The sequence below is a fragment of the Hippoglossus stenolepis genome, chromosome 23, assembly GCF_022539355.2.
Source record: "Hippoglossus stenolepis isolate QCI-W04-F060 chromosome 23, HSTE1.2, whole genome shotgun sequence".
Classification (NCBI taxonomy): Eukaryota; Metazoa; Chordata; class Actinopteri; order Pleuronectiformes; family Pleuronectidae; genus Hippoglossus; species Hippoglossus stenolepis.
The window spans coordinates 8449396-8473778 of NC_061505.1; the positions used below are offsets into that span (position 1 = coordinate 8449396).

General features: G+C 43.9%; 1 protein-coding gene across 6 annotated transcripts in view; it reads right to left on the reverse strand.

Annotated features, from left to right (window-relative positions):
* The window catches only part of kcnip4a (potassium voltage-gated channel interacting protein 4a), a 114445-nt gene that overhangs the window by 8717 nt on the left and 81345 nt on the right, over nt 1–24383 (reverse strand). For 4 of the 6 annotated variants that reach the window (XR_007032386.1, XM_035148906.2, XM_035148909.2 and 1 more), the window contains one exon: nt 5757–5881. Coding sequence is in view for 5 of the 6 variants with exons in the window: in XM_035148906.2 (XP_035004797.1) it covers nt 5757–5881 (125 nt within the window). In the remaining variant the exon portion in view is untranslated. Of the gene's footprint in view, nt 1–5756; nt 5882–6538; nt 7225–22989; nt 23580–24383 lie in introns of those variants that run through there. The other 2 variants (XM_035148907.2, XM_035148905.2) reach the window with 2 other exon arrangements.

Sequence of the window (24383 nt, forward strand, 5' to 3'; positions counted from 1 at the left end):
GCCAATCACACTCCGATAAACAACTTACACAAGTGGAACTGAAACTTGTGCACAGACTTTACTGAAAAGTCGGATTTCAGTGTAGATGGAGAGATATTGAGGCCCTTAGCTAAAATGTTAAATCGTTAAATTTCGTATATTCTTGAATTTTGAAGTAAATATTCAGGTCCAGAGGAAAAAATGTCACTCGAGCCATTACGTTTGTTCCCAGGATAAATTCTGAGACGTCAGTATTTGTATCTGTAACTGAATCAAGCTCGGTTTGGTTTTTATTAAAACTGCCTGGACGGATATCGTGTCTACAGCCAGTGAAAGTCACCCACTTGTGGTTGCCTGGCAGCATCGAGTGGAAATGACTAAGACGCTCTTATGCAACACTTGCTTTGTGTCCTTTCAGAGAAAAGTGCCGTCCACAGACAGGGCGGACGACCTTGCTCAGACCGGCGTGGTGGTGAAGGCAGGTCGTCGTGCGGCGTTGAGTTTCTGTGTCTTTGCGAGGCTGCAGCTATGATACTGAATCTAGCAGGAGAAGGGAAACGCTCCACTAGTTTAGACGATTCCTGGACCAGAAGGTGTTTCCTGGCTGATCAGAACCGGAGCTGAAGGTGTGAGAAAACAAAGATGAAACCTTGTTGTCTTGCTTCAAACGGGCGCCTTATGTTTCCTGCTAAGAGGAAGCACGAGTCCCCCGGCGCTTCTGTTGCCTCGCACACACACACCCGCACCCGCACATATTGTCGGGTGAGCTGAGGTCGGGAAAATAAGTGATTAGACGAAGTTTGAAAGTTTTCTTCATAATTAATCACGGATATAAGTGATGCAGCAAGAAGAAAACTCTCCTCCTGAGCTGACGATTCTGGCTTGAACTATGCAATCTGTTTGAAATTCCTGATTTGAACATTTTGTGGTATATTGCTTTGAAAGGGTTTCGTTCACCACTGTCATGTCTGTATATCAAATATGAAGCTCCTGCTTTTCTTTCTCAATTCAAAAAAAAAAAATCTAACTTTCAACTGAAAAAGCTATAACTCATAAAAACAGAGCAGATCTTTATTTAGTTTATTATATAAATTAACGAGATAATTTCCCTTAAAAAAAAAATCCAGTCCGTTTTCCTGAATTAACGACTTAATTATCATTAATTCAGAAAAACAGCGCCTTTCTCAAGTCAATGCAATACTCTTCTGTATAAACCAGTGCAACGCACTCGTGCCATTCTTTCTGCAACGGGAATTTAATGTTTTTCAGAAAGTTTGTCCAAACACTGTTGCAGAAGTTCCCCTGAATGCTTTGCACTTTGCTTTCACCTTTTGTGCAGTTCATCTCAAACCAGCATCACCAGCTTGAAGTCCGGAGTCATTTTCTTACCACAGGATGAATCTCTAACCAACAGTCTGCCTCACTTTATTATTAGTTTTTTTGAATCACCATAATGAAAGCAATACACAGTACTAATTCTGCAGTACAGTGTTGTTTTAATGCATGAGAGGGTGTAGTTACACATTAACACTTTAAAGGTGGAATTCATTGACATTTCTGCAATAAAATTAAATAAACCAGGAGTTTTTGGTGATGTCATATTTTTCCTATTTAATAAAATGACCATGAAAGTCAGAAAGTGACTCATAGTAACTTTTGCAACCAATAGAATTAAAGACTAGAGACAATAGAGATCAACCAATCCTTTTTCCTTACAAAGTATAAATGATGAAGACGTGATGAAACAGTATTATTATAATATTAACAAATCAGCATTGCCAGATTGGGGAACACAATACTAGAGCATGTGCCGGCTGCTTATTGCTCCTCTGACGCTTTTCATTTTAAGCATCCTCACATTTGCTAATTAGACTCATCTTGCATCCTATCACTCGGTAATTGGGGAAAAAACACAAGCTTCAGCCGAGTCTGATGGAAATGTCCCAAGGTTCCATTGTCTATAATTATTGAAATTTGCAACACAATTCTCATTTGTTTAATCTGTGCAGGGATGTTTGAATATTACACATTTTAAGGGGGGGGATTATGTGCTGGATTTAGGGCAGCGACTCCTTTGCTGAATGATAAACTAAGCAGATCAAGTCCCGCCTGAAGCTTTGCATTCATCAAACAGAGAGGAAGAACTTTCAAATGTGATATTCCAGCAGACAGTGCAGAGATGTCAGCACTGGGAGGAAATATCAAATTATTTCCCTGCTCAAAGTATAAAGTTTTATCCGCAGCATCTTTGTACATTTGAAACACACCATTTTTTTTTTGTTTTTTGTTCAGCAGAGCTTCTGTTAATCAGCAGTCGACCTTTTGTTAAAGCAGCGCCAGGAAACGTCGTGTAACGAAGCACAGGAAATGAGGAGAGAGATCATTTCTCTTCACTTGTGGAGTCAGTGCACGCCTGCCTGTGTGTGTGTGTGTGTGGGTGCGTGCCCGTGTGTGTGTCTAAACACAGATGGGCAATTACAGCTGTCAACCCTAATAACCGACTGATGAAGTGGGACAGCGATAAACCAATGGCTTTGTTCCAAGCGCTCTTCTAACCTCGTTAAGTCATCCTCACAAATTTGAAGGAAAAATTAAAGGGCAGTAAAAATGTTGGTGATTGTTGAAGCAGGCCTCACACCGACGGCACAATTCATCTAATTGTAGTTTATCTCCTCTTGTCAGCCTCATGGTGACATCGGCGCCCGAGGCGGTTTTTCAATTGAGAGTAAGGCCACCGTATAAAACACAGTTTGCACTCACTTGATTCACGTCTGACGGTCGCACCGGGGGAAAGGAAAAGCTGGAAATCAGGACCCCAGTCACACTCTGTTCTTTAATATCCAGCTTTTGGGAAATATGTTTTGTTGTCTGCATCAGTGAAGCGCAGATAAATGAATAAAATTATCTCATCAAGGACATACAATCCTTTAAATTCCACATTTTGATTTTAAAGACTTTAACCAGGCATCTTGGAAAACATGGAGACTGCTGGAGTTTGTGCTGATCTCATTCTTAAGACTGTTTATAAAGATGGACAACATCAAAAGTGAAGCCAAAGTGTCACGATCACCCCCTGGTGGCTGGCTGCATAATAGGTCATTAATCCCGACTCCTCCGTGTTAGTGGAAGGGACGTGGGTGAAACTAAAAAGTGAAAGCACACGTCAGAGCGCTCATTTGTCGGGCAAGTTTGGTTTTAATTAGTCGTTGTTTTGAATCTATACATGTATTTATATACTCCTAAATGAAGACAAAAAATCAACTGGAATAATATAAGGTATCGTTATAAGGTAATATACAAATGAAGCTGCACTCTTCCCCTTTTTGCACATTATTCAGTGGTAGTCTCATCGCGAGGGGTCAGAAAATATATATTTGTATTCATTTGATATGCTTTTAATATTAGCTCAGCCATTAGAATAAAAATCACACATTCAATCTGTGAAATACAAAACCAGTCGGACGTGAAATTTCTTCATGAGACTTCACGAGGCGCTGCAGCAATAAGCAGAGCTGGGGTGGGGGTGGGTGGGGGTGAAATGAACCTGCGAGCAGAGGCATCACCACTGATAGAAAGAGTGTGAGATCTTAATCTGCAGGCCCGAAGCGATGCCCCGCACTGTGAACTGTGAAAGCCCAGCAGATTACGCCAGACAGGAAGATATTACCGTGTTATTTCCTGTAGTCGAGGGTCAAGGATTTTATGAAACACTAGGTCCTCTCATACCTTTGGTCTGACCTTTGCTCTAATACCACCTGAAGAGCAACACCCGGAGGCGGAGGTCTTGTTCTGGATATATTGCGGATCTGAGACAAAGGTCCGCCTGCGCTACAAGGAAAGGACTCGTAAACTTTGTTGTCAAGACACACAACCTCGGCCTGCCGCCTGCGTTCGAGCCATTTGATTTGAATAGAAAACCTTGGACGTGAAGGACGAAGGAGCAGGTTTCTCATCATGGGACCGATGCCAGCTTCAATTAGTCTGGCTGGCCTTAAAAGCCTGTCTTTATTTCCGTCTGTGTCACTGGGTTGGGCCGAGGCAGAGATGAGCCGTCTGACCCTGGCTGCACTACGGACGTCTGATGGACAAAAGCCTTTTTAGTAGCTGCAACTTAAGAGCCGTGACTCTTTCTTTGTCCAATCTGGACTTCTGGCTCTTCAGCGTCCGTCTTATTACACAGAAGAGATAAGTAACTTTGAATTGAACCAAAGTTTCGTACAATTCATCCTGAGGAGAACTCGGAACGCCTGCAGCATACTTCATTGGACGGCAAACGCATCTGCTCGACACAGCTCTGCTCAGTCCTGAGTCTGGTTTCAAGACCTCGACGGAGGACCTGACGCTTGCAGAATCATTGACATCTTTTAAATCCCCTCTCAACCCTCAACGAAATCCTTTTACTAATTCTAGCACGCAGTGTTATTGTAAGCATGTCCTTGCTTTTTTCCCTCCTCAAGGATGTTTTGTCCTCTTGTTTGTTAGTTGGCGGGATTACACAAAAACTATTCCACAGATTTTGAAATAACGCCTTAAATATATTTAAGGAGGATCCAGGAACTTTTTCCCCCTCTGATTTTATCATTTAATTAAAAATACGGTGGCATGAGGGGATGGGACTGTTGGGCCTTGGTGGAGGTACGCACTCTACTGAGATTATTATTATTCAGCATTTATCTTAATTGTTAGGTTTTATGATTTCCTATTTATTCACTCTCATATATCATTTGTATCTGAATTGCTTGTTCTACCCTTTTTCAAACCTGGAAAGCACTTGTGCTGTACAAATTAGGTCTATTACAATTATTATTGAGATATTTCATTGGAACAGTTTGACCTGCTGGTGGCGCTACAGTCATTAGGCTTCATCCTCTCAGGACCATGAACGTCTAAGTAGGAAGTTTCCTGTAAATCCATCCTGTAGTTGTTGAGTAGTTGCGGCTGCACCAAAGTGATGAAGATCCCCAGAGCTGCACGTGCATGTGGCTAAAAATAAAATCCCAAATCTCTACTGTACAAAAAAAAAAAAAATGGTAGCATGTATATAAACATGTGAACTAACCACTCCCTCATCGTTACACGGAGACAGGCAAAGTGTGGGGCAGGAATTAAAGGCCTCATTAGCGCACCTCTTACCTCTTCGTCTCAAGTGGACGCAGCCTAATGGGCAGGCTTTGCAGGGACGTGGGTGGAGCACAGTGCGGACTCAACAGGAAACTGAGGCCTCTTGGGAGTTTCTCTATCACAGGACTCTCGCCGCGCTCCTCTCTCTCTTCCATCGACAGGCGATTTGGGTTGAGTTAATTCTGGGTCAGCTCATTACGGCCGGGGCGACGACGGAGCGAGGTGATTTTCTCGGGGAGCGTGAAACCGATCGCTCGTCACTTATCTTCCTGGATCGGTCCGGGGTGCCCGTACGACCTAATTACCCCCAGCACAGTGAACAATGTACAGGAATCCCTGTTTTGCTGAGGTGAGCGCGATTCGCCTTGATAAGATTTATTTTTGCGCAAGATGCAGACGACTCAGCAAAAAACAACATTTTATCTTAATGCCACACGAGCAGAGTGGAAGCGGAATAGCAATGAGAGCTCGAGGGGAAGGGGAGTTGTTTGAGGAGGCGCCAGTGGGCACACCCCTGCTGTAAAGGAATAAATCAAATCAAATCAAAGCCAAACAAGATTTATTTTATGTCCAAGAGGGAGAGAGGTGTCCAGTGGAGAACAACACCCACAGGAGGTGTACATTATAAATGGTGCCCGAGGCCGTGTGTCACTTACGTTCTTGAAGCCGCGGTAAAGGATCTGCAGCTCCTTGCGGGAGAAACGGGTCTGGGCTTCGAGCTGCTCCAGGCCCTCGGGGCGATGGCGGACTGCGGATAGTTCAAGCTCATCTTCAACGCTGTCTGGAGAAGAGGAGGAGGAGGAAGGTCAGGCGTGAGCAGATGCTTCAAGTTGAAAGTTCAAGTTTTTTTTTTTTTTAAAGGTTGGAATTAGAGACATCCCATTAGCCCTGCAGGTATCACAGAGAGATGAGTAAAACAAACAACTCTATTCAAAATCTTTCTATTTGCATATGTCACCACACAAAACCCAACAAAAGTCAGAATGGCCCCTTCCTCTAAACACCAAATACAACATTTAGTGTTTCTGAGACCCCAGACATCGAGCCTGGTCTTGACGGAGGGCAGCTGAACGCTGGGTGACCCCGTAGTGCAGAGTTACACCTGTCGACACTGGGCCTCTCATGTACCTGAAATGTGACACAGCGTTTAAATGCCTCATTAGCACCAAAGGGTGTTATTGTGGCCCACAGCCAAGAGATCATAATTCACCTGCTGCTGTGGAGCTAACGCTTTCTGTAAAATGACAAAAGAAATAGTAATAACCCATCATTTCACATTTTCAGAAAACAAAAAGAAGAGCTAAGAGGATTTCTAAAATTGATTTTCAGCTCGTGCACGTGTGACTAAATCCTATATTGAGTGTCCTCCCCCCGGTACCAGGAAATGCAACAGAAAGTAAAAGCATCTTAAATAAGAACCAAAGTCATCACCACTTGCTTTCATTACTGGACGACAGCTTTTTGGTCGTGGACCATGGAAAGAGCCTCATGAGTCGAGCTCGCACGCCGCCCTTGTGGACAATCTGAGGGTAACCTGGGAAATACAGCATTAGGTCTTACCCAGACAACTAAGTCAAGCCTCAGTGCATTCTGGGGGAAAAAAATCATGCAAGTGGGGAGGGTTTATTAAATATAGACATGAGGCTACAGCTCGTGGTTTGTTCTTCAGGACAACAACTTGGGCTGCGAGTTAAAATCTGCATCAGGCAGCAGGAGATGAAATATGCAGAATTAAAAGTAACATAACTTAGAAGTTAAAGTATTAAGTAACCTGAATGCAACCAAATATATGTAGAACTTGTACTTCTGAAATATATATATATATATTTTTGGTAACATTTAAGCATAAATGCATTATTAAGTCTGTAAAATAAAAATGTTCATATCGGCACATATCTGCAAACATAAATGCTGATACTAATGTGTCTGTCAGTATTATTGACCAACTGTAGTAACCATGTCACCATCAGTCATGTAAAAGTAGTGCAGTGGGTTACATGACTTATTAACAAGTCTCCCCCTGCACGTGCGAGGTCATCAGTGTCAAAGACGGGCTCTGAATACGATACGGCGCCTGCGACCTCACCTCAGGATGTAATTTAACATCTCATCAGGTGTCATACTCTTCTGAACGCATCGTCACACTAAAGCGTGTCCCGCCCCTGTAATAAAGGTGGCCCCAATCAGAGGTTAGAATAGATGACCACATCACAGGAATCCACTCTTATGGTATATACTGTATGTAGCACAGCCATTGGGGTATGTGAGCTTTTAACTGAAGCAGTTCGCAGGCTCGCCTCGGAGCACGCGAGACCACTTCCCCTCTCGCTCCCGGCTATTCTAAAAAATTCAGTGTGAGGTTTGACGGCGGCGGCCGGCGTTCAGAACGAGCCCCCGAGTGCTGGAAACCATTTGTTAATCAAACCAGCACTAATTCCGAGGCCACGGCTGCAGGTAAAAATAATAGCAGAGAAAGGTCTCACGCCATTTTTCTGAAGAGGAAACCCAACGTCGAAAACGGCCTCAGTAAACCTGGGCTGTAAAGGAAAACGAGTGGCAACAATTACATCATTGAATAGAGAAGCTGTGAAAAGTGCCTCGTTTATCTGCAGCTCGGCCCGGCATCGTTAGGGAGGTCCAGCAGAAAAACTGTCTGCGAGCGGGAGAATAGCCCAGTGTGAGACGACTGAGCAGGAGAAAAACGATCCCTGGAAGTGCATTGAGAGAGAAGATGGAGTTCACGCAGCGGGGCAAGTAACGAGGCTGCGAAAGGAAAACACACACGCCAGCACAGCGAGCTCTTGAGCAGGGACACAAATTCACTGCCTTGTTCACATCTTAGTTCAGCATGTTGGGAGGCAAAGAATTGCGGACGTGAAAATGATTGGTGTTCTGTTATTTAGATTATCAATATCTGTACCGAATTCTGGCAACATATCAACTGTTGAATACTCTGTCATTGTTTCTTTAGAAGGTTTTTTTTTATCATAAGCTGGGTCTCAATCCAGGGGCTGCATCCTTCAGAGGCTGCGTTTGAAGAGTGATGGCAAAACTAGACTAAACTGTGACTGACGAATGCGTTTCTCCATCCCCGAGAAACGAAGGCCAGAATCCCAGAATTCATTGCGCTTCGGTGATAAATCGCTTTTCAAAGAGGTAATGTTAATGAGGCCGACACCTGATTGGCCGAGACCTTGTATCAGCAGGAGCTCAATACCGTGGCTCCATCCCTCAATCGCTACTGGCTCCAAATGACGTCATCGGCTCAAGATGGCAGCGGGGGCATCTGGGATAATTTGGCTTCATTTAGAGATAATTGGAGTCTTGGGATAATTTTACAGTCTCTGGTTTTGAACAGACGTTAATTAATGTGAAACTTTGCTCAGTTTAAGGCTGAAGGCAGCTTCACCATACTTGGCCCAAAGCAGGATTTCTTGTTTCACAGTCTTGCCAAATATTGTTTTTGCAGCAAGCTGGCAAAGACCCCTGACAGAGGAAGTTTTAAAGTCAACATCTGCTGTGGGCCAAGCTTTTTCTTTCTTTTACCCCCAATCCCAGTGTCTGGGGTTAAATTCTGCACAGACAAAGAGCAGATGGTTGAAGGCTCTTGGCTTAAAACCGGCACCGTGGACACAATGACAACTATGGTGCAGAGAGAAAATCCTGAGCTATAAAAGACACTCATATAATGACACAATAACCTGACAATTCATTTATAATAAAAAAAGAATCTGTGCAATATAAGCGGTTAAGTGCAATCCAATCACTGTACATATTCTGACACATAATATATTTCTTTACACTGTACATACCGGTTTAATTACATTTAGATTTTTTTCAATATATTGTTGCATATTTCTATTTCTTTCTATTCCTTCACCCAAGTACTGCATGCTGCTTATGGGATGTCTTTCTGCTGCTGTGACATTGCAAATGTCCCCATTGCGGGACTAATAAAGGACTTCTTCAAAAACTTGAGGGTGAAGAGGTTCAGCGAAGCTCTCATCTTTTGTCGTCACCGGCCAGACACACACACACACACACACCCTCCTGAAGAAGTGCCCTCGCTCAGGTTAATATGACAGATGCTGCTTTTGTTACCGAGCTTTATTAGTCCTGACAGCAGGCTGGCGTTATTTGGAAGTGTTACTGTACGACAGAGACATGCTTCCCAGCTCAAGGGCAGCGCGGTGAGCTCCGGTGCCTCATTCAGCACGTGAGCGACGAGTTCGGGACGCGGCGCGGACTCTGATTGAGAGACAAACCGCCGCCGTCGCTGATCGGATTGGAAACGCGGCCGTCGGTTAAAAGCGAAAGCATCGTGGGGGGGCGATACAAATCTGATCTCTCAAATGGAATCAAGAAGAATGAGTGACACGGTGCTTAATCAAGCAGGAAAAGAGCAGGCAGTCACGCCTGTCTGATTAATGTTTGCCCTTTCAGTTCATTGACAAAATCGATATGATGCTGGAGCGTGTGTACGTGTGTGTGTGTGTGTGTGCCCCTCCTTCCCCTGCACCCTGTGCCACAAGGATCACTGTTTTGCTGGTGTTGCATCACTTGTATCCAAATTATTAAAAACCCTACATGGGTGTTGTTGTCCTGAAGAATCAAAGCAAGAGGGTTCTGTAAACACGTTACTGAGTCAGTACTGTTACTAGTCACGTGCACACACACACACACACACACACACACACACACACACACACACACACACACACACACACACACACACACACACACACACACACACACACACACACACACACACACACACACACACACACACACACACAAACATCGCCATGCCATACTTTTGCCTTCTTCGAAAACAGCTCGTGGAGTGACTGACAACAATGGCAGGTTGAAGCCGGAGGAACAGCTCATCAGAAATGTAATTCCTCGCCACACAGAGCCACGTTTGCCCTGCAGCCTTACAAGAGAATGAAATTGAACGGCCCTGTGAAGGTTGTAAACAAAGACAAACACCTCAGCAAAATATAATTACCAAGGGACAAGGTGCCACTTGTAGGCTCTCACAATAAAGCGCTCGACTGCACGGTGGCGTCCTTTAACAATGAGCTCACAGAGCCGAACACTGCGAATGTGAGAAGATAAACCCTCCCGAAAAAATGAGTCTGGACTGATCAATCACGGCTGAACTGCTAAATATCCTCAGGGTTTGGGACTCGGGAGCCATTTATCTCAAAGGTAAAGTCAAGCCAGAGGGGTAAAAAAAAACCTCTCTAGCCCCGAATCAATTGGATCCATGAACTGAAGAAAGTGGTTAATAAATATTTGATGAATCCGTTACGTGCCCAAACTACAATGTCTTCAGTTACATGCGGATGGCTGTGTAAAAAAAGAAGAAAATCAATAAATCTCAGGTCAATTCTTGTGCCGAAGCGCACGGTTTGATGAACGGCGCCGCCGAGCTCGCCGCTTCTTTGTTGTGTTGCGGGGGTGTATGTACAGAAAGTGTTGACGGCCCGGGGGACCACACAGGATCTGTGGATTTAATAGGCTATAAGTACCAAAGCCCCGTACTTCAAATGAGAATTATTAAAAACAGATTCATGATGGCGGAGCGTCTGAGTTTAATCTTTGTGAAATTGACTGAGATCATTTCTGATTCCAGGCTTTGATATGAGCCACTGGATTCGAGCTGTTAGAAGCACAGTGTTATTCTGTCTCCATCTCATGTGCTAATGTGTGTGTTTCTGTGTGTGTGTCTGAGATGAGGTCTTGACTTTTCAGCGCCTCTCTGACCCCGAGGAGGCGGGGCTCGCTAAACTAGGCCACGACTCCAGCGGCGCACAACTTATCTTACCTTACAGTCGCCGTGGTAGTGTTACGGGCGGCGGCACCCAGCGTGTGAGCGCGCACAGCTTCCTACGCTGGTCTAAAGATCTTCAGCCCCAATTAGCTCTGTGTTACATTTCGTGTAATTGACTTGAGTGTCAGTGAACTTGATGCTCAGAATAGAAAGGTATTTTTCAAAAGAGGTAACAGGAAAACTCTTTACATAATAAAATACACATTGTTGAAAACATTGCACAAGCTTCCTCCCATCATTCTGCAAATTCCCACTCCACAAGTGACACCGATACCCAGAAAGACCCACTAACACACTTATTTTTCTCTCTCTCTCTCTCTCTCACTCAGTGCTGCTACTGTGTTTCACCACTGGTGTGACCGAAGTGATCCCGACACTAAAGATTCAAACCCTCAGTTTGGGAGGATGAGATGAAGAGTCCACAGCCATGCTTCACTGTGAGGCTGTATTTACACATAGAGGTGCTCTGTGCAGTGGCGGATCTAAGATTTGTTTCAATCGGGGGGCCATAAAGGGGCCACAATTTACACAGAGGGGAAAATTACACATCCAAGATCTGTGACTAATTCCTTATTTTTTTTAAAGGTGCACATTAAATATATTGTTTATATGTTACCTTGCTAATGTTTAGCAAGTAAAATGTTGACCTTGTTCAGCACCATAGTTTAGAGTGGCAGCAGGATAACATGTAATTCTTAGCAGAAACTGGGCTTCACATTTAACACTGGAAGCAACATACCTGGAAAATGGACAAGATAAACCATTTGACTCAAATGCACTTTGAAAATCTTTGAGTGTACAGTACATATACCAACCTATATACGAGCACCCACACAATTAAACTGGAAGACCGATCCAATAGTAAAATTGAGCCTGTTTCAGTTATTTGCGATAGAACCTACAGACCTTTTTTAGACATGAAAGCAAGAGCAGGCGACAACTCATACATCCCACCACCTTCCATCAGTCCTCTCCTCAAAGCTACACCCCAAAAAAAACCCAGACTTTTCCCTCTTCACTCTGTGACTTGCTGTTTGTCTGCCGGCTGAAGACTATTGGGGCATGAAGAGGATTTCAGCAAATGAGCTTAAAAGTTTCAGAAACAAATTACCAACCCAACTTCTACTTGGCATATTTACTCAGGAACAAAAGACATTTACCAGTTTGATTGTTCCTGGTTCCAGTTTTCCTGGTATTGTGTTAACTTGACATTTCTGTCACTTTTACGGAAACACTGCTGTTAAAAGTTAGTGTGACACATCGGCACGTGTCAAATAAGTCACCGCTGACCTGATAAGAACGCTTCTCGTTCGCCCATAATTTCCAGCTGATATGTAAAAGCATTCCTCTTTGCCACGGCGTCCCATCAATACCCTCCTGCAACACCATCCCGACTTCAAAACCTTCCAACCTGATCTTATCTCAGCCTGAGCTCTCTCCTAATATAGGCCAGTTTTTCAGCCCGGGCCAAACAAATCAAAACACCCAATCTGTGGGTATCGAGTTCATCAGGAGGCTGCTCCGTGTCTCCTGCTGTCCATGTACGGGCAAAACATGTACACATCCATCAGGTGTGGATGACTAAAGCATGCATTTGGTAGAAATGACCAGAGAGCTACTTGCAGGGAGCTTTGAAGCGGAATCTTAATATTTATTATCCCAGGGAGAATCAAATTGGAATTTAAACTCTTGGGTTCATCACTGCTTAAGGCACATTACAATCAGTGGCCATTTCTGGGACATTTCAAGTTATATGATTGGATTTTATCTGGAAGTGGGCCCCAGCATTTCTCTGCCATCATTCCGCATCTTGATTTGTCTCTTTGGTTCAAAAGAGAAACTGTCCGACCCCATTTGAAACTCCCCCCCCCACTATACCCACGAGTATTTGCCGTAAAAAATGTCTAAATTAAAAAAACTGATTAACAAATTAATTCAACACAGATTTCTGAGTCTCTTTCTGGTTTAACGGGATTGATTTATTGAAGAGTGAACGCTCTGGGGGGGGTGACGTGTTCAGCGCTCTCACACCAGGTATCAAAGATAGTGGCGGCCAGGTGTTAATCTCTTAACACCTTAATCTGTCTCCTGCAGATGTCGACACAGATGGTATCAGGGTAAAATCTCTCAGAACTGCGCCGAAAAGAAACGCAATGTAATATCAGGATTAAACTCATGAATCGATTGTATTGATGAGGAAGAATAAGTTTATACATACCTTAAACTATCAATTCATCTTTTACACAACTATTTTTCCGTGTTTAGGCAGATATATTATTCCATTAAAAATAATTGATGGCTGTAGAAAAACAGAGCTTGTTTAATTGATTGATATTTATTTAGTGCAAGTCAAGGCCAATGATTTGCCACATGCTATGCCGAGTGGTCAATGCCTCTTTCGCGTTTGGGTTTAAAACCATTTCTCGAAAAGGTCACCTCAGTATTAGCAGCAGTAAACACAAAGAACATTTACAGAAGGTCACATCGTGTCATGTGGTCCGTTACACGAGTGCAAATGCAAAATTCAATCTGAGCCAATCGGGGGAAAGAGCCAGGAGGCAGGAGGCTGCGTTTTAAGCCCGGTATTTATTGTGTCAACGTTCAAACAGCGGATTCACTGCAACACCTCATTCCAGTGTTTGGGCCCCGAGGCCGTGCGTTGTTTTTTCAGCACAAACAGGGACAAATGTGGCAGTTGGCCACTCGCGATTAACTGAAATTACACCCGGAGGGCGGCGAGGACGGCAGACGAGCAGCGTCCGACAGCCTCGGCCCAGTTGTGGATTTTTACCAAACTGACCTGCTCACTGGAAGCGTGGCACTCGTCACCTCCCAGCAAAATACCAACAAAATACCAAGTGCTGCAATGCTGCTGCTTTTTGTATTCATTGCTTCAGTTGAAAATACACCTGTTGAGGCCTCTGGCTCTTGGAAAATTCAAAACATCAGGACAATTAATTGATGTGATGCTTATAGACCTAAAATGCATTTCATATATGGTAAAAAATGGCAGTTATAATATATATATACCTATTATTTAGGGCTTTACGAACGTTTGGTTGATTTTTTTATTCCAAACCTTGATAGTGCAGACTCATTGTTTCCCACAATGCATCATGAAAATAACATTACAACCACTGGTCACTAACCAAACAATAAATACCATAATGCATTGCGCTCGCTGTGGGGTTCATGAATGAGCGGTTGATGTCAGACACAGCCAAGGTAAAATCAGTCAAATGTGAACTTTTAGACTCAATCTCGGTCTTAACTGGAAGGCAATGAGCAAAACTGTGAGCTCAGCATCTTTTACCCCCAAGTTTTCAGTCTGGTTTGTTTACAGGAAGTTTAGACATCCTCACTGTACATGTGGAGTTACACCCTCCTCCTCCTCCTCCTCCAGAAGTAAACTCCCTGTAGAAATGATATTGAATAAGTGAACTGTGAGGGTGAGTGGAAGTGCAACAGGATACTATGTAAAGTCTGCATATCCAAATTTGCCTGAAAACACAAGATAAATCATCTTCGCAAAGGCCGACTTCTCCTTCCCTGAAGTGCAACAAATTCCCCTTTGTAGCACAGAATATTTTCTAATGCTCCCAAACAAATTACAGCCGACATCCAGAATACCAGCGCTGCCAGCACTGGACTTCTGCAGGTTGCTGTTCAGCTCCGTGCGGGTCTGAGATCTGCACGTCTGAGTCAATATAAGAAATGTAATTCAAACACGGTCCCCGCTGTGTAATGACAGAGCCTCATTTTATGTCCGACAAATCACGAGGGAGGTGGATACAGATCCGCCATTTCCTCCCATTTAGTGCAAATAAGCCTTTAGACTGAAGCCGAGGAGAGCGATGTGTCATTCCTGTTATTTAATAAGAACAGCCTCCAGTTGCCTGTGGCCGGCAGTGAAACCGACAAGCAGAAAAGGAAACGGCAGGGTCACTGGTCTGTGTTCGAACGAAACCCAAATGGGCGCATCACTGAGACCACAATCCCCAACTGCCTGTGAGACGGTGCTTGAATGACATCACGTATTTGCATTTTTAAATCTTCAGTTCTGAGAAGTGTGTTTACTTTTCCTGGGACGTGACAAGTTTTGTGACAAACTGCCAATGATGGAAGGCAGATCCAAATAGATCTGAGACTGGGAATAGACAATGTGTAAACAGCCACAGGAATAGAAGCCTTGATGATGCCCTTTATGATTTTTGGAGACGGTGACTATTAGCAAAAGCAAGAACTGGAGAATTTGTGTGTGTGTGTGTGTGTGTGTGTGTGTGTGTGTGTGTGTGTGTGTGTGTGTGTGTGTGTGTGTGTGTGTGTGTGTGTGTGATGAATGATGGGGACTTCTCATAAGCCTGTGTACAGTTTGCAGGTTCTCTCGCTCTTTCTCAGCCCTTTTAGAATAAACTATCGAGTCATTTTTCAAAATAAAAGCTCATTCAGATGCTCCTCTACTAGGGTTCCAAATTTCTGACGAAGACAATAGGATTGACTGGTTTTGTCTCCACAGACCAAAACAACATAAGACAACATATGTGCCACTGTTTGTGGAGCCCCGACGTTTGCGGTGAAAATAGGCCGACTCGACCCCAAACTTTAAAAATGAAGCATGCACAGCACAACAGCAGCATGAGGCCTAATACTGAGCAGACTGAATTAAATTAGTACTTAAGGCCTGTTCTAGTAAACTTGCTGCAGTATCTGTAATGCAAAGCTACTCAGCTGCAGGTTAGCCCGTCTGCAGCCGGCAGCAAAGAAGTCGAACCCTTCACGATGAAACATTAAGGCATCGACGGCTTCATCACATAGTTCCTTATTAATATGTTTGACTAAAAGGAGCAGAGGTGCAAGACCAGATCTTTAACTCAGGTAAAATGCAGATAACAAAAAAAATTTATGAATTCAAGCAAATAAACTTTGAATACTAGAAATATTAAGTGTTTAAGTTCAAGAGGCAACATTTTTCAGCCTTAAGAATAATATTTCACAAACTTTTTTAGGGTTCTTACATGAGCTGTGGCATTGTATTTTTGAAGTACTCTCGCCTTCACACTGGCCGTAATGACACACCATCAGAGGACTGAGGCATTTACTGGGATGTGAAAGACAGGGAAAGACCCGTCTGTGCCTTTAATCGCAATCATTTGTCACTCAAGTGTTTCAATACGTCTGTGTCCATGAAAAAAAAACCCACTTTGCTCTGCACTGGGCAGAAAACCTGTCTGGCCTTTCTCCTCTTATCATTTTAAAAATGATACGGGGGAACAAAGGAAGGAAGTTTGAACACGATTCGGCCTCAAAAGTGAGAGCTTTCCAAAAAATAAAAAGGCCTGAAGGGGAGTAAGTTTTACTGATACACTTTCAAGGGAGTCATCCGTATTCACACCAATGTTACCTCACGGATTTATCGATTGTATTCTGACAAGATACTTACATCTGCTATGTTTTTGTTACAGTCATCTCTAGCCACACCGGCGTTTTGGCTCCGTATCGCTTTAAATCCCCGTCCACACAGAAATAAATCAAATATCACATTACAACTCACGTACACTGGGGATGCACGCGGCGGTGTACACAGGAATTGCTTGGATAATAGCTAATCTCCTTTGCATATAAGCAATTGTATTGTAACGCAGAATTTAACTGCACAGCTGTTAGCAAAGACGACGAGCTCAGCAATGCTTAGAACTGATTAATGGTCTGCAACGCTTACTAATTTCATTAAAACCGGCCGAGTGGTCCCTCTTTATGCTTTTTGTACTGAATTCTGTGCATCCATTACTTGTTCGATCATCATCTTTGATACCTCAGCAGAGGCTAATTATTGTTCCTAGAGATGAGACTCTTAACCCTCGTCGCTAAGCTTCATCTTCACCGCTGATGACGGATGATATTTTATCAGACTCGTCGCAAATTAAAACCCATCCCTGCGCGGCGAATGGTTCCACTGCACCATTCAAGTCGCCGGTAATGAGATCGCTTCACTTTAGCGACGAGTCAGCGGTTTTTTTTCTACCGCGATCGCTTTCCATGAGTTTCATCCGAGTGAAGCTTCGAACCACTTTCCGACGAGTCTATGCGATGAGGGCAGAGTTAGAAAGTGGGCAGACTTCACGAGAGAAACACTCAAACATCCTTTTCAGCCATGGAAATTAGAGGAGACTATAAAGCCTGGTACAAAAAATGGAATTCAAAAAGCCATACTGCTGGAGAGGATCTCCTGCATTATGCATGAGAAACCTTTGTCCCTGGCTTAATTATGGAAAATATTGTTACTGGCTCCGTGTGGCAACATGGATATTCATTTTGTTGACTAATTAAAGTCACGAACATGCAGAACGAGCCGAAATAGCCTCGATTGAAAATTAAGCACCACGTGTGCAGCGTCAAAGCTCCAGAGACGGACGCAGGTTTATGAAAGACTCGCAGTTCTTTTCTCCTCATAACGACACTTAAGCTTTTAACTGCGTCCTTTAATAAGACGAATAACCGCACGTGGCTTGTGCGAGGTTTGAATTAATGACGATCACAAAACCCCAACGAGCTTCTATTCACGTTTAATAATAGTGGAAAATATCACAAGCCGGGCTGCTTTAGGGACACTGTGCATTATACTGCATCCCTGCACCGAGCTCATAATTAAACACATCTTTAAGAACACAACCTGCCACGCAGCTCCTTTTCTTCCACCTTTTAACAAGCGCAATCATCCGTATCTCGTTCGTGGCTCCGAAGCATCTGCAGTCCTCCACCTATGGGGATTTATTACCCGTGATGTTTTCGTCTGAATTGATTGCTCGAGCGATACTTGCCCTTGCTCTCCTGACTCGAATTGACAGGTCAAGTCCTCTTACTTCTGATAAGCTCCCCCGCCTTGCACTTTTTCCCCCCCCCTCGAAAAGAAGACACCAGAGGGACCAATAACTTAGGGCGCCCAGGCAGAAGGTTAAGTCAATCATGTCACCGCTCTAAATAGGCACCATGGAAAATAGCCAAAGGGTAATTGGACCGGTTGATTGTTGTCCTTTACATGTATCGGTAAGTGGATGAACACTTACAGCTCGCAGGGGGGGGGGGCTGCTCGTAAAAAATATCTCGCACTCCGCTACCTGGAACCGAGTCGGTGTTTCCATATTTTAATCTTTTAAACCCCGGTCGACTCGCTCGAGTATTAATGAGATTTATTTCCACTAGGAGTGTCGGCAATTAAATTAAGTGGTCGGAATGTTAAATTGTATCATCCGAAGCAATGACAACACTTAAACTGACTTCCTTAATGGATGCGTGTCTCGACAAAGGAAACAATCCCATGAAGATGCAGTTTGTACCGCACACATGAAACACAGTGTGAGCGTGTGTGTGTGTGTGTGTGTGTGTGTGTGTGTTGGGGGTGAATGTACACACTTCTGCACTTAACAGGAGGAACACACTTTTTGACTGCATCACACAACACCGGATACACAGCAAAGATGGTTGTGAGGAAAGCAGCGATTCTCCGGCTGCAGGTCAGCTGTGCCCCCCCCCGCTCGCTGGGATTATTATGACAGGCACGTCGCGACTAAATGCCACAAAGCAACAGCGGCAGAAAGGTCATTTATAATTTTGTATCAGAAAGATTACACAGGTTTGTTTGATGTTTAAAAGTCTCCAACTGTTTCAGACCTGAAAGCATCCCCCACGCTCCTCCTGTGCTGGAGGACGTTTCCTGCATCGGATACCGATCAACAGGTTGAGCTCGATCATCGTTGACCCTCAGCACCAAACTAAAAAAATCATAAAACATTGCAAATGCAGCACAGTTGTGAAAGACGTCTTAGATTCTTATGGGGAGGTTTAGCCTTGAATAAACAAGACATGGAGCCTTAAAGAGATAGTTCACTGAAAAATTTAAATTCATTCAATATCTACTCATCACTATGCCGATGGAGGGGTGGGTGAAGGGTTTGACTCCACAAAACACACTGGAGCTTCAGGGGTAAACTTTGCTGCTTTCGGACACTTGGATGACACCACACGAGCAGTATGGAGGCATGTGATGGGTTTTCTGTTGTTTTATTACGCCTGAAGAAGAGGACACCCTTTACTTCAATTGTATTGGATTCTGCTGCAACCCGTCTGTTTACCCCTGAAGCTCCAGTTTGTTTTGTGGACTCAAACACTTCACCCACCCCTCCATCGGCATAGTGGTGAGTAGATAATGACACAAGAGAAACTGATTGTGTAGGGCAATGTTAAAATAACCAAGATTGATTGTTTTCTGCCTATCTTGACTCATTACACATTTCAATAAAGTATAAGAAACCCATAAAGAAAGGTTTGGATATAATCATCTAGCGCTATCAATATATCTGGTAACAATGTAATAATTTGTGCTATTTTACAGTATAATTGGATGGACGAATAGATTAATAGGAAAGGAAATCACAGGAAAATCTATTATCATAAGACGGTCTTGCCAATTGCTTTACTCACCACTGGTTACAGTTCGCGGAGGTTAAACCAGCTTAACAGCTTGGAGCACAAGTCCAGCAACTTCCACAATTCACACTGTGAAAATGAATTGGCACAAACATGATATGTGAAACAACAGAGTGATTAACTTGCTCTCAAGGTTCATGTGCCAGTTTTTGCTAATGTGGACTTTCACTCCAACCCTATAAGGTTTATCTGCAGTCGTCTCTGCGTGCACATCAATCACATTCCTGGGGTTCGGCTCAGCTGGCCCTCCACAGCCGTGACCTGCTCGTCCATCACTGCAGATACTACAACACTTTACCAGCCAGTGAAAACAGACAGAAAGAAAAGATAAATAAATAATGACGCTGCTTAGTGCAGACGCCAACTCTCTCCGTGTGTTGCCAGGTCATAAATCCCCATCAAGGACACAGAGAACATAAGAACATTGTTAGATGAATATCAGCCACTGAGACGCTCTCTGGGCTCCCGCACGATAATAACAAATGACGTGTCCGAACTGACGCAGCGTTCCATTGTGGTTGGGGTAATGGTGTTATTGTGAAAGTGTGTGTGTGTGTGTGTGTGTGTGTGTGTGTGTGTGTGTGTGTGTGTGTGTGTGTGTGTGTGTGTGTGTGTGTGTTGTGTGTGTGTGAGAGAGATTTACGGGGTATGGGGCTGAAACAGAGAATTACTTGCAGATGATTAGTCTGTACCCCATGAGTCTTTGCTCAGCACTTTGCACTAATGACAGTTTTGTGTCAGTGTAAGTAGAAATGTATGTGTGGAGGGGATAAGTACGTGTGTGTGTGTCTTTAGGAACTTTTCCAGTGTAAACAGTAACTTTGTCAGGACCAGTGGACCTCATGGGGACTAAAGCCAAGTCCTAATCAGGCAAAACGTCATTTCTGAGGTTAGGGTTTTGTCCACAACGAATGTTAGTCAATGCAAAGTCCTAATAAGGATAGATGCAAAAACAACCTGTGTGCAAGTATCACAAAAGGTAAATAAGAATATAAAACCAAGCAAATCAGACTAGAAAATGAGATGATAAATTACGCCAGACTTGAAATTTCTACAAAAGCAATCAGATCTCTAATGTAGTTGTTGTGCAGCCGCAGTGAAACTCTAAAACCAGCCTTGGCATATTAACATAGTTTGCAGAAATACATGCCAAAGCCTTGGCACACGACAACTCACACCACCATGCTCTGGTCTAAATCAGTGATCTGTATTTTCTCCAACAGGGAAGCCTGTGAGTGGCAGGTAGGAGCTGCTAACAAACCATCTCCAGGTCTGAAGTCTTTACAGTCTGTGCAGTAGAGAAGAGAGGAGAGCAGTCCCCGGAGAAGCGGGGGGACAGAATCGTTACAATGCCTCTTTGTCCTGGCAGCAGACTCCACTGTCAGATGTGGAGCAGAGTAAAAAAAACAACCGCCAGACCAACTTCAAATCTGCAGCACAGCTGAGAAGCTCCCTCGGCTTAGAGGCTTCTAAAGCGAGACCTTTATCCCCCAGTGGGGCTGCTCAGGTGGCCGGCGGCGGAGGGATGTGATCGCACTGGGCAGCTCCCAGCTGTGAACACGTCTGACGGTATGAATGTTAAGCAGAGCGTGCACGCTCAGTGGAACACTTTCCCGAGAGGTTTTTTGTTTAAAAAAAAAAATTACAAAAAAGGTAGGAAACAAACATTTTCAGTTTTTGCAGAAGACAACAGTGGCAGAAAGGGATTTGTTTTACAAAACTGGAAACACAACACGACTGTTGGGTTTATACATGAATGAAGCTGTGGCTCAGAGGTCAGGACTGAGACTTTAAAGCCAGAAGGCCCCAGATTCAAGTGCAACCCTTTGACCTTTATCTTTTTCTATAATGATTAGTTTAACAGAATGAATGATGAGTTGAGAATGAATTGCCAACAGTATGAATTATCTATCTATCTATCTATCTATCTATCTATCTATAGGTTTGTGGTTGGTCAAAACAACTGACTTTTTTACATTAAAGCTGAAACAAATCATCTGATCTCAGTGATGGAAGATGAAAATGGTTCCAGCCTCTTAAATGTGAAGATTTGATGTTTTTCTTAGCTTTTTTTGTCCTTGTATCAAAGAAAAAATAAATGTTTTTTAATGTTGGTTATGTTGGCTTTAAGAAAACAAATCATTTATGCCATTTCTCACTATCTTCCTTCATTTTATGCACAAATGCTTTAAGATTTTAATGGAGAAAATGATCAACTCATTAATCAAACGTAAAAACTTTGGTAGTAATTGTTAGTTGCGCACTATAGTGTGAATTCAGGTTTACTTTAAGTTTTCTCGAAGCCCAACAGGATTTTAAGATTCCATACATGTCACTTCCCTCAGCTGAGAACTCCAGTGTTGACACAAACAACTGTGATCCCTCATTTTCAAATCAATTCCCATCATCGTAAGAAAAAAAAGAGACGTACTCTTGACTCTACTCATCTTTTTCTCTCTATGCACCGAATCGATATCTGCATCGACTGCTCGTCAGGAGACACGAGCTCTGACAGCGTCCCTCTGTAAACAGTGACAGACACCTGAGTGGCATACCGATCATATCAAAACTCCTCTGACGTCTCTATCGTCTCATCACGGTAAAAACCATCAATATCACGTCGTCGGCTGCTTTTGGGAAAACATGGCCAGACTCCCCCCCCCCACCTTCGCACTGCGCTGTTTACTGAAGCATGTAAACTGTTAAAAAAATGAAAACACTGCTCCCATGTGCCTTTTGAAATAACACAGTCACGGCCAACACGCAGACGCTGACACCTCCACCCTGTGTAAACACTCCCCTCGGGGTCATGTCAGCTTTTTCCAGCTACTTGCTTTCACACATGGCCGCTTCTTTCTTTTTTCTGCTGAATAGGGATGCGGCTTCGGAGACGTTTGACGGATGATTCTAATTAGAAGATAAGGCGTGTTTACTAAACAGCGATCTGATGAATAGGCTGGGTTTTTCAGCTGAAACTGCTTACTGTGCTGCTCCACTTTATTTAATGAGACAACCGCAGAGGATCCAAACCAAACAGTTTATTTAGGCCCCGGCTCGTTCTGCGCACCGCAAGCCAGGCGGTGCCCTGAATTCCCCCCCTGGGTCCACAGAGAAGACGTATATACACACGAAAGACACTGTGAGATGAGTTACTAAAACACGCCTGTACACACATCCTCTTAAAACATATGCACAAAAAGGAGAGATGGAATTGACCTCAGAGGCTTTCGAATGACAGACGTGTCTTTCATTCCCCATCTTTCCGAACCCAGGAAATTCAAAGTCCTTCAAAAGCTTTTCAAATCTTTCTGAACTGACACATTTCTCCCGACTCAAAGTTTTCCTGCCTCCAGTCACATCTCAACCTCACACTTACTTCGACTTCCACTCAAAAAAAGACAATCCAGTCTTCTTCCCTGCCTCAATTAACCTCAATTAACGTTCTCAAATAGCCGTTTTAGAAACTTCAGGTCAGGAGTTAAAGCAACCGAAGAACAGAAGTTGGAAATTCTCCATTTCTCTCCTCCTTCTCTCCCTTCATACCCCCCGTCCCTCCATCAGCGCCTTACCCTCCGAGAAGCTGATGAGCCCCAGCAGGTGCAGCAGCTTGATCGAAGCGAACACCAGCACCACGATTCCCACCGTTTGCAGCCCCTCCGTCTCCCAGATTGCATTTATCATCGCTCCGCCCTCGGACAACTCCGTGCCACCATTCCCTGACCCGGACCCGGAGCCCGAGCCGGCCTCCTCGCCCTCGGGACCCCCGCCAGGACCAGCGCTGTCACCCGGCCCCGCACTCCAGTTCCCCTGCACCCACTCCAGTGCTGCACCGGCCCACACCTAGGGGCCGGGCGCCTCCCGGCACCCGCCTGCTGCCCTGTTTAAATACGAGGAGGTCGAGGATCAGAGAGACGAGAGCCGGTGGCGGGTTTGTGAGGAGCCTGAAGTCATTTAGGGTCTCTCTGGTCTCAAGGGGGGTAAGGGGGGTGAAAGAGAATTTAGAAAAGCTGGCTCCAGGTGGAATAAAGTCCAGGCATGCTGATCTCAAAGCTTCCTCCTCCTTTCCTCTTCTCACAGATGAGGAGACAGGTGAAAAAGCCAGGAGAAAAGAAAACTCCGCTCTCGCCTGATAGTTTGCGGCTCCCTCTCGCTCTGACTGCCTGGCTGCAGAGTAAAGGGAGGGAGGATGAGAGGGAGTGGATATGTGTGAGGGAGAGGGGCGGGTGGAGGATGGTGAGACAGAGGCGGAGGGGACGTGAGACGCTGGAGCTCTACGCGTTCACATTAAGTGCAAACACAAATCCAGGAATGCAAATACAGCACTGACACAATCAGAAAAATGAGTCAATGAATTGTGTTAATGTCTCATTGTCGAGTTACTGTGGGTGTGTGTGTGTTTACTATTGTAAGATATGATTAAATCATGAAAATGACACAGTTTTCAAGCTGCAGAAAGAACTGAAGTTGCAGATGAGGGGAAAATAAAGCAGGATGGATGGAAAACAACAGCTTTGTCATAATACACTGGCTGTAATCTACTTTTCAGACAGACAATATCAATCTGCTGCGCTTTTCAACTACTGTTGCATATGCAATATGCTAATTTTCTCCCCAAAAAAGGGGTTAAAGATATGAGAAAACTCCATTGTTTTCATGCATCAAAACCAGATTAGGAAGAAATAAAAAAATGCATAATCAGCCACGTGACTGTTAATTCTGCCTCTTCTAAGCTTTTACATGAGAGGGTTTTATGGGTAAAAGCAATATGGGAATGAGAGGAGTCAATATGTCTCAGTGGTTTTTATACATATCAATGTAAGTGTATGTTATTGATTACACTGCTTCATTAAATTTAACCAACTCTTTTCCAAAGGGATGTTAATGTGGCTGAGATGAAGTGGAGTGGTGTGTGTGTGTGTGTGTGTGTGTGTGTGTGTGTGTGTGTGTGTGTGTGTGTGTGTGT